Raw genomic sequence first — 10224 nt, forward strand, 5'->3', positions numbered from 1 at the left:
GGCTGTCACATGAAGATTTATTTCCTGCTTTCAGGGGGACAAAGCGGTCAGGTTTTCTTCTGGCCGGGCAGCTTTTTAAAATGTATATATTTCTAACTTTTTGTGTACAGTGAATACTCAGTATTACTCTGCAGTGGTTTCAGGTGAGCCCCACCCCCCTGCGGGCCCCGGAGAAAGGCCGGGGAAGCCGCTCTGCGGGGACTTTGCTCTAATCTCCTCTCCAGTTTCACAGCCGCAGCCCATCGATGGCGAGGCCTCCGTAAGGTGACCCCACCCCCGAGGGAGGCGCCGCGGCCCGGGGGCCTGGCTGGGGTCAGCGCGCTCAGAGGTGGGCCCGGCGAAGCCAGAGACCCCGCCAGTGATGTGCTCCCCAAACGACCCAGGGGACACCCCTTCCTGAAGCGACGAGGAAGCCAGCGTCGGGCTGAGGACAGCGCGCCCTGCCGGTGGTGACGCGAGTTGCACGGGGCCTTTCAAGCGCGCCGAGCCCTGGGGACCCCGTGGGCGGGAGCGCGGTCCCGGTAACGCCAGGCTGTGGGCTTGACGCCCGGGCGGGGCGCAGACAGGAGCCCGCCAGTGACGCACCGACAAGGCGAACAGCAACCGATGTTTCTCTCTTAAATAAACTTTTAAAAATATGTCCTTACTGACTTCAGAGAGGAAGGGCGAGGGAGAAACGTCAGTGAGGAGTCAGTGACCCGCTGCCTCCCGCAGGCCGGGGGGGACCCCGACGGGGAATCGAACCCCGATCTCCTGGGTCCTGGGTGAGGCTCAGCCGCTGAGCCCGCGGGCCGAGCCCTAAACAAATCCTCAAGGAGACAGGACGGCCTGGCTCGGGCGCAGACGCCCCGGGGACGCGACGGGACGGGAGGGCTCAGGTGCCGAGGCTGAAGGGCTCCCCGGGTGAACCTGGGGGCCGTGGGAGACCCCCGTGGATCCCGGGGCGCCTGAGGGCGTCGGGGCGAGCGGAGCCCGCGCCCTGCGGCCAAGTCTCGGTGAAGCTGGGGGGGGACCCTGGGGGACGGGCGGCGGGGGCGGGGGCGCGAGGCGCCGGCCTTGCTGCCCCGGCGGGTGCTGCAGATCGTGGGGGACAGTCCCTGGGTTAGAAACAGAAACCCCGGCTGTGGGTCCCCGCGGTCCCCGCCTGAGGTTCTCGGGGAAAGTCGGCCGGACCAGCGGGAGCCCCGCGCGTTTGCGGGCTGGTCCGGGGCGCGCTCAGAGGCGGCCGGTCAGTGCTTCCCGAGGCCTCGCGGCCGGTCCCCCCGAGGCTCTGCTCCGGGGGGTCCTGCGTCCGCGCCCAGGGTCGGAGCGTCGGGCGCCCGGGACCAGCGGGGCGGCGCCGCCGGAGCGCCCGAGGCCGGCGGAGGCGGGAAGGTCCTTGTTCCGCGAGGTGCCGACCGCACCGTCGGGCCGCCCGCGCGGCTCTGCTCCCAGCTCCCGGCAGAAGCCTGAGGCGTCGCCGAACCCTGCGCCGCGTCTGGAGCCCGGGACCCGGGGCCGAGCGGGGCCGAGCGGAGCCTCCGGATGGAGCCGAGCAGCCCCGCCCGGGGCACCCCGCGCTCGGCTCGGACCCGGGGGACCCCGCGCATCCTCGTCCTCAGGGCACCGGGCACAGGGAGGCGCCGGGAGCCTCGGGTCGGGCGGACCCCACGCGGGTCAGAGCCCAGCGCGTGCCCACCGGCCCCTGCCGCGCAGAGCAGCAGAACCCGGGCGTCTCCCGAGGGACAGGTGACTCTGGGATGCTACTGAGATGGCTCCTGGCTGAGGGGCCTGGAAGCTTCAGGATGGGGGCTGGTCCCAGGAAGACCAAGCTGGGTCGGAGGGAGGAACGTTCAGGCCCTGGAACGAGGAGAGAGCAGGATGGGCCTGAAAATCCATCTCCAGACACCAGACTCACGGTGCAGGGACCGTGGGGCCTTGTGGACAATGACAGGGAAGTGACCCTGTTGCTGTCAGAGGGGAGGGAGCCACCAGGAGAGCGAGACCAAAACTCACACACACAGTCACAGGCGGAATCTCCACAGAAAAGAGAAACAACAAACACCCAGAAGATGGGGCTGAGGGGGACCCAGGCCTGAGTCCAGGCTGACCAGGCCCCTCCCGCCTCACTGTCCAGAGTCCTGGAGATGAGCTTCACGAGGACGAGTGACAGGGCCTGGGATGTGTGAGTCCCTGTGACCATGGGTCCTGGTGGGACAAGGTTCCCTGAAGGCACAAGGTCAAAGCCACAGAGAGGTGACCCAGCCGGGCAGTGACCACGTCCAAGCCCATGAGTCCCTGGGCGCCCACTGGGCACAGGCCCCGACCTCACTCGGTCCTCACAGCCTCTCCCGTCCCCCTGCCCAGGCTCAGCACAGCACACACAGGGCTTCTGGGAAGTCCTAGGTGCTCCCCTGTATTTCCTCTCAGACTTTAGGACCCTCTCCTCTAATCACCCATCAGCCCTCATGGCGAGAAGTCAACAAACAAAGTCATAGCCAGAGCCTATTTCTTCGATTTCTTTAATGTTTGTACAGATTTCATGGAGGAAGGGACAGGGAGAGACAGAAACATCGATGAGAGAGAAACATTGATTGGCTGCGTCCTGCACGCCCCCAACTGGGGATCCAGCCAACACCCTGGGCATGAGCCCGACTGGGAATCAACCAGACACCTCCTGGTGGACATGAGACATTCAACCACTGAGCCACACAGGCCAGGAGGGGTCTCATTTCAATACAGGAGTAAGAAGCTGCAGATCAGTGCAATCGAGGGGGGGGGGCAGCCCCGCCTCTGCTGGACAGGGAAGTGTGGGGAGGGTACCTGGGGGCAGGGCCGGGACAGCCTCCCAATCCGAGGTTCTTGAGTCACCAAGTGGGAGCCTGAACAGATCTTCCATCACTCAGGCCCCACAGGCAGCTGCCTCACGCTGTGGAAGGAAACCATCAGGAACAAGTTCAGGGCAGTGGCTCTAACTGGTCACATTCTCAAAGGTCCACTTCATGCTCACAATGTGCACAGAGTCCCCATAACCCAGCCCCGTCCCCTCTGCCCCAAACCCTCCCCATTCAGGGTCTCACCTTTAGAAGCCGAGAGAGACACATCAGAGCCCTGGGAGCTGTCACTGCCTGGGGTGGACACAGCAGGACATGGTCAGGGACCCAGGACAGGAGGCTAAAGGAGGGACTATGGGGTGGCGGGGTCCCCATGGGCTCCCATCTGAACTGTCTCAGGGTCTCAGGGGGCACCCCCTCCATACTCACTGGCAGCCTGAGCGTAGCTCCCTCCTTTCCCACCTGCGGGAAGAAAACATCCTGTGAGAGACCAGGGAGGGGGCAGGGCCATGAGGTCCTAAAGGAGCCTAGTCCTGGGCCCAGAGAAGTTTCCAGAACCCTGTGTCTGTAGAGACCCAGGGCAGGGTCAGGAGACCTGAGGAAAGTGCATGTGCAGGGACTGGACCCGCCTCCCTCCTGCAGGTCTGTTCTCACCAGGGACCTGCCCTCTGACCTGGGACTGCTGGGGCCGGGTCCCCATCACTAGGACCATCAGGTGACACATGTGTCCCTCAGTGTCACACCTGCCTCACTAAACAGGAAGTCAGCACACAGACCTCACACTGGCAATCTCAGGCCTGGGGATGGTGCTTCCCATGAATGAAGCAGGACACACGCCTCCTTGGATTGACACCCCAGGGGGACACGAAACTCACACCCCCCCTTCCCCACCTGAGCGCCTCCTCGCCCACATCACAGCTCCAGCCACCACAGCTCCGAGGACAACCAGGCCAACAACAGCGCCCATGATGATGAAGGGGGTCTGAGAGGGAGGCTCTGGGAAGAGAGGGGAAGGGAGGGTGAGGCCCTGACCCCCAGGCCTCAGCCCTGAGCCCACTGGAGCCCCCAGAGGCCCCTGCTTCCCTGGGAAGAGGCTCTGTGCCCACGTCCCCTCCTCACCCCATCTCAGGTTCCGGGGCCCCGGCAGCCCCTCGTGCTGCACAACACAGGTGTATCTCTGCTCCTCTCCAGGGGGCACCCCCAGGGATGCCCACTTCTGGAAGGTCCCGTCCCCCGCGGGCCTGGTCTCCACAAACTCCATGTCCTGGGTCTGGTCCTGCCCGTCTCGCTGCCAGATCAGGCTGATGTCCGCAGGGTAGAAGCCCAGGGCCCAGCACCTCAGGGTGACCTCATGCTCAGAGAAGGGGTGGCGGGTCACGTGTGTCTTTGGAGGGACTGAGGGAAGGGGGAGAAGATTCAGGAACTTTGCTTCCATCCTGGGACCCTCCAGCAGGGCTCAGGTGACCATCCTGAGAAGGGACAGGACACTGGGGTGGGGGAAGGGACACAACCCAGACACCAGCCTGGACAGAGGCAGGGGGATGACCTATTGGTCTCTTAGGAACTTCCAGGGTCAGAGCAGCACAGCCCAGGGCGGGAGGGAGGCAGGTCTCTGGGGGCAGAAAAGGCATTTCTGGTCCTGACCTGGGGGGAGGCCAAGGACTCAGAGCAGCGGGGCTCAGACCTCAGACAGGGGGTGTGGGGCAGGGAACAGGCCCCAGAGAAAGGCCCCCTGGGGCCCAGAGCCACCCCAGGGTCCATGGCAACCTCTGAGCGCCTGTTTCAGGGGTGGTCTCCCCTGCACCCCGGAGACTGCACCCTAACAGTCCCTGAGAGGAGGGCGGGGGTCGCTCTCTGGCCCCTGACCTCAAAGTCCCGGGGACTCCATCCCTGCACCTAAAGCAGGGGTGTCTGACACGGACCCCATTTCCCGTCTCCTCGCGGGAGCCCCACCCGAGGGAGAGGAGGGCGCCGCGGGCCCTGTACCTGTGCGCAGCAGGGTCTCCTTCCCCTTCTCTAGGTAACGGCGCAGTGAGTCCACGCACTCGCCCTCCAGGTAGTTCCTCCATCCCTCCGCATCATAGGCGGCCTCCCACTTGCCCCGGGAGATCTGAGCCGCCCCGTGGGCCAGGGTCCAGGAGCTCAGGTCCTCGTTCAGGGCGATGTAGTCGGCGCCGTCCAAGGCGAACTGAGTGTACCCGCGGAGGAGGCGCCCGTCGAGTCCCACGTCACAGCCGAACATGTTCTGGAGGGTGTGAGACCCTGACCCCGCCCCCGGGTCAGCCCCGCCCACTCGCCCTGTCTCCGCGTCACCCGCCCCGGCCCCGCCCGCGGGGACTGAACCTCAACTGAAAGTGAAACCCGGTCAATGTCCCCGCGGGCCCCTCCCGGGTGGGGGGCAGGGCGGTTCCGCAGCCTCGGGGTGAAGCTCGGACCCCGACACTCGGGGCGACCCCGCCCGTCCGTGGGGATGGGGGTGGTGACGGGGCGGCCGCGGGGCTCACCGTCCTCGCTCTGGTTGTAGTAGCCGAGCAGGGTCTTCAGGTCCACTCGGAAACTCTGTGCGGTTTCCTTGCAGATCTGCGTGTTCCGGTCCCAATACCCCGGGTCCTCCTGCTCCACCCACGGCTGCTCCATCCACGGCGCCCGCGGCTCCACCCTCGGATTCGCGGCGTCGCTGTCGAACCGCACGAACTGCGTGTCGTCCACGTAGCCCACGGAGAGGAAGCGGGGCTCCCCGCGGCCGGGCCGGGACACGACGGTGTGGAAATATCTCAGGGAGTGGGGGCCTGGGGGGGACACGGGAGACGGGGGGCCGGTGGACACGCGCTTCCGGGTCCCGCGCTCCTCCCCGCACAGGCCGCGCCCTCCGACCCCGCACTCACCGGCCCGGGTGCGGGTCAGGACCAGGGCCCCCGCGAGCAGCAGGAGGAGGGGTGGGGACCTCATGACGCGCATCCTCGGGGTTCGGGGAAGATCTGAGTCCGGGCGGGTCCGCGGGACCTTATAACCATGACGGGCGGTGACGCTGATTGGCGGGCCCAGGAACCGCACAGCCAATGGGAGTGAGAAGTGTGTGCGCGTCATGAGTATCCGGGCAGGAGGCCCCCACACAGGTTGGGAGAAGGGAAGTGAAACCGGGGAGCTGGGGACTCCCCAGCCCTGAGCCCCGCGCCCCAGACTCCGCCCTCGGGCTGAGACCTGAGAGCCAGGCCTGGGGGCCCGGGGCCGAGTCCTGACCCTCCCGCAGGGGGCGCGCTGGTCACCCCGTCTCCCCGAGTCCCGGCCCAGGGCCTGTGTTCTCAGCGACTCCCCCACCTTCTGGTTTCAGCACCTCTGTCCCCTCTTACAAATGAGGGGGGACCCCAAATTAGTGCTGTTTATGGGGTGACAGCTCTTACACTGACCACACAGGCATCAAACATTCTGAACAATTATTAGCTCAGTTTGAACATTAATAACCTATGACGTGTTAGCAGAAATCATGTTTTCATGAAAAATGACTGTTTCCCCGATAAACTCGGAGGTGACAGGAAGGGACCTGCTCCCGTTTCACATCCTCGCGGGTCTCGGCTCTGGTCCCGTCACTAGAAGTCCACAGGGTTCATATTTGTCTGTGCATTTAATCTCCTGATTGGGTTGCGGGGTATAAATATGCACAGCTTCAGGGACCATGGAGAAGGAGCATTTTCATAACCTTTCGGACCGTTGTTGACACTCGTCTTTGATCGTCCACTGGAACCACACGAGTGGCACGTCCCGAAATGCTCTGCACAGTGAAAGCTGGCACAGGACTGAGTGTGTCCTGCCCGGCTGTGTTGAAAGCCTCGGGCTGTCCTGCGAGGGGCTCTGGTGCTCACGAGGGCATTGAAAGGGGTGCGTTGTTTCTCTGAGTTGGGGGATCTTCCTGTGGGGACGCATTTAATACATGTCACCAAACACTCCCGTCTGTTAATATTACCGCAGAACCCACTGGAAAAAATTCAGAACTGGGGTGCTGTGTAGAGCACGTGGTGGGGCCCGAGTTTTCCAAAACCCTGGTTTTCTCTTGAGAGTTTACATTTTATCAGGAAACCTGGACTGTCTTTTGCTAACTGTCGGTTCATTTTTCCTGAGGTAGAAACTCAGGTTCATTGTTGAGAACGTGGGCGTCAATTCTCCTAAACTCAGTAACGGCAGTTTCTGTGCAAACAGGGTATCCCCCAAAAAAGAGGCCGGCTCTGCTCCCACAAAGCAGTTTCCTGGCACATAATCCTCTGGAAGGTAGCAGAAGAGGTTTTGTGGACTTCCCAGGTCGTCATATGACTTTTTATCTTCATTTTTATTAAGGACAGTTAAGAAATTAATTCATCTGCATAATGAATTCAAGATCTATATAAAAATATCTCCCCTGAAAACTATATTTTATTGTTCAATTATAGTTGATGTGCAATATTACGTTGGTTTCAGGTGTGCAGCCCTGTGATTAGACATTTACGTCACTTACAAAGTGGTGGCCCTGGTGAGCCCAGTGCCCGGTGACATCCCACGCAGTTGTTACGTTATTGACCCTGTTCCTGTGCTGCACTGGACACCCTGGTGCCTACACTGAAGCCACCAGCTTGAGCTCCGGGATCCCTTCACCTTTCTCGCCCCGTCCCCCAGCCCTGCTCCCTCTGGCAACTGTCAAAATGTTCTCTGCGTCCATGGTCCTGTTTCTGTTCTGCTGGTGGGATGGTTTTGTTTTGTTTTCAGACCCACATGTAAGTGACCTCACCTGGCATTGGTCTTTCCGTGTCTGACTTATTTCACTCAGCACAGCACCCTTAGGGCCCATCCGGGTGGTTGCCGACGGCAAGAGTCTGTCCCTCTGTGTGGCTGAGTCACATCCCAGAGCACATCTTCCCAGTTCTTTTTCTTACAGTCCACACCCCAGGGTATTTTCCACTGATTTTAGGGAGAGTGGAGGGAGGGGTGGGGAGAGAGAGAGGAGCCTGAGACACATCCCTGGGAGAGAGCCCCCTGAATTGGTTCCTCCCCCAGGAGTCCCAGCCAGGAGGTGGGGGTGGGGGTGGGGTGGGGTAACCTGCAGCCCACGGACTTGTCCTTCGCCAGGACTCCAACCCTCAACCCTTCCCAGGGGGCCAAAGCTCTGACCACAGTGGCCAGAGCCCAGCACTTCTTCTAATTCCAGGAGCCTACTGATGGACACTTAGGTGGCTCCATATCTTGCTCCTGAAGATGATGCCGCAGTGAGCACGTGGGTGCCTGTGTCTCTCCCACTAGTGTTGGGGCTTCTTCAGACAAGTGCCCAGGAGCAGAAGTGCTGGGTCCTTCTCTGTCTCCTGTTGTACGGTCTTTGTTTGAAAGTCTATGTTGTCTGCTATAAGTATTGCTACCCGAGATTTCCTTGTTTGTCTTTTGTTTCCATTTTCATGAAACACCTTTTTCCTTTCCTATCAGTCTATGTGTGCCTTTTAAAGTAATTATTTTAAATATATATCTTTATTGATTTCAGATAGAGGAAGGGAGGGGGGGAGAGAGAGAGAGATGGAAACATCAATGATGAGTCATTGATCGGCTGCCTCCTGCAGACTGTGGACTGGGGATGAAGCCTGAAATCCGGGCTTGTGCCCTGACCGGGAATCGAACCCCAACGTCCTGGATCCCAGGGTGACGCTCAACCGCTGAGCCACGCCCGGCCGGGCATAAAGTAATTTTGATAGATTCGTGTTTATTGCTGTTTTATTGTTCATATTTTTTATTTTTCATCTTAAAGAAGACCCTTTGACATTTCTAGTAATTTGGGGGGGTGGCGGTGAACTCCTTTAGCTTTTTTTGAGTGGGAAGCCCCTTTTCTGTTCTTCATTTAAAAATGATGGACTTGCTGGGTAGAGCAACCTTGGTCGTAGGTCCTGGCTTTTCACCACTTTGAATATTTCTTTCCAGTCTCTTTTGGCCTGAAAAGTTTCTGTTGAGAGACAGCTGACAGTCTTACGGGAGCCCTTTGTAGGTAACTAACTGCGTCTGTCCCGGTGCTTCTGAGATGCTCTGTCTTGGCCTTTGCGTTTCAGCGATGCCGGGTCTTGCTGTGCACCTCTGCGGTTCCTCCGTTGGGTCTCTGCAGTCCCGGGCCCTGGGCGTCCGTTTCCCTGACCAGGTTGGGGAGTTTCCCATCGTTACTTTGCCACATTGGGTGTGACTCCCCTGCTCTCTCCTCCCGCCCAGCCCCTCGCCCAGGGGATGCGAATGCCGGTTCCCTTGGCGCCGTCCCGGAGCCGCCGGGTTCTGTGGCTGTTTTTGGTCCTGTTTCCTTTGTGCGGCTCTGACTGTGCTCTGCTCCCTCGCCTTCCCCGTGCTGGCTGGGTCCTGCGCTGTGGCTGCTCTCCCGTGGTCCCCGTGAGGGATCCTCCGTCCCAGTGACTGTTGGTCATTTCTCACTGTTCTATGTTCCCGTCTCTTTGCTGAAGTTCACACAAAGCTCTTCTCTCCCCTCAGATCTCTGAGCATTTTTATAACCAGTGTTCTGACCTCTGCGTCCGGGCGATTGCTGGTCTCCATCCGTTTAGTTATTTTCTGGGAGGTTGGTGCTCTCCTTGCACTTGGACCTGTTTCTTTGTCTCCTGGTTCTGGCCGTTGCCCTGTGTTTGCTTCTGTGGGGTAGGTAGAGCTGCTGCGCCCTGGTCTCGGCAGAGTGGCCTTATGTAGCGAGTGTCCTGAGGGCCCAGCGCTGCGGCCTCCCTGGTCCCCCAACCTGGGCATTCCAGGTGCACCCCTGTGGGCTGTGTGCACCCCCCGTTGAAGGTGAGGAATGATTTTTGTTAGCCATGGAGGACTGTCCCCAGCCAGGCTGAGGAGCTGTGAGGCCTGGCTGTGACCACCCTGGAGGCCCTGGTCCTGCTGAGTCTGCCCCTGGAGTGTGTCCATTGTGGATTGTCTGGGTCGTGCTTTGCTGTGGTCTGAAGCTGTCCCCCAGGTCCACTGCCTCTGGGACCCCTTGGGAAGTGCAGGCCAAGGTCAGCTGCCACCTGTGCCCTACCCGGGCCACCTGTCACGAGCAACAGAGTGACCTGCAGGTGGCTGTGACTTGTGCCTGACGTGGAGGTGCCTGGGAGAGGCCAACCTGTGAACCAAGGCTGCCTGCCCTGAGTGCCGGGCCTGGGGCCACGGAGCTGCAGGTGGAGGGCATGGGGAGGCCAGATGCTGCTGGTTGGAGAGATTTTAGGGAAGTCCACAGCATAAGTCAATACAGGGCATTTGTGTGAAAATAATTTACACGGATGGAATCAGCAAGGGTTCGCCCAAAACCTGGGTGGGGCAGGGCCTCAGGGAATCCCTAGGGTGGCCAGGGCCTCAGGGAATCCCTAGGGTGGGGCAAACACTGGGAGCCAGGTGGCTGGAGACTCAGGTGGAGCCTGGGTGCTGGCTGTGG

At 60.8% G+C, this 10224-nt stretch overlaps 1 protein-coding gene across 1 annotated transcript; it reads right to left on the reverse strand.

Moving 5' to 3' along the window:
* Positions 1 to 2484: 2484 nt before the first annotated feature.
* Positions 2485 to 6063, reverse strand: LOC308547414 (BOLA class I histocompatibility antigen, alpha chain BL3-7-like). The gene is made up of 8 exons (XM_081117723.1): positions 5699 to 6063; positions 5318 to 5602; positions 4800 to 5075; positions 3933 to 4208; positions 3705 to 3809; positions 3243 to 3275; positions 3060 to 3107; positions 2485 to 2908 (listed from the first exon to the last, which is right to left on the reverse strand). Exons 1-8 carry the CDS (start codon positions 5898 to 5900, stop codon positions 2904 to 2906), a joined length of 1230 nt encoding a protein of 409 aa, XP_080973849.1. The 5' UTR covers positions 5901 to 6063; the 3' UTR covers positions 2485 to 2903.
* Positions 6064 to 10224: the final 4161 nt, after the last annotated feature.

The sequence above is a fragment of the Miniopterus schreibersii genome, assembly GCF_964146895.1.
Source record: "Miniopterus schreibersii genome assembly, chromosome: 18".
Taxonomy (NCBI): domain Eukaryota; kingdom Metazoa; phylum Chordata; class Mammalia; order Chiroptera; family Miniopteridae; genus Miniopterus; species Miniopterus schreibersii.

What these genes read in the sequence shown, in the direction of transcription:
- LOC308547414 (XM_081117723.1), bottom strand. Translation starts at nt 5,900, where the DNA reads ATGACGCGCACACACTTCTCACTCCCATTGGCTGTGCGGTTCCTGGGC. An exon ending in GGAGACCCTGCTGCGCACAG is followed by an intron (nt 4,209 to 4,799) that starts GTACAGGGCCCG and finishes CCCTTCCCTCAG; the next exon opens with TCCCTCCAAAGACACACGTG. An exon ending in GCCCCGGAACCTGAGATGGG is followed by an intron (nt 3,810 to 3,932) that starts GTGAGGAGGGGA and finishes CTCTCTTCCCAG; the next exon opens with AGCCTCCCTCTCAGACCCCC.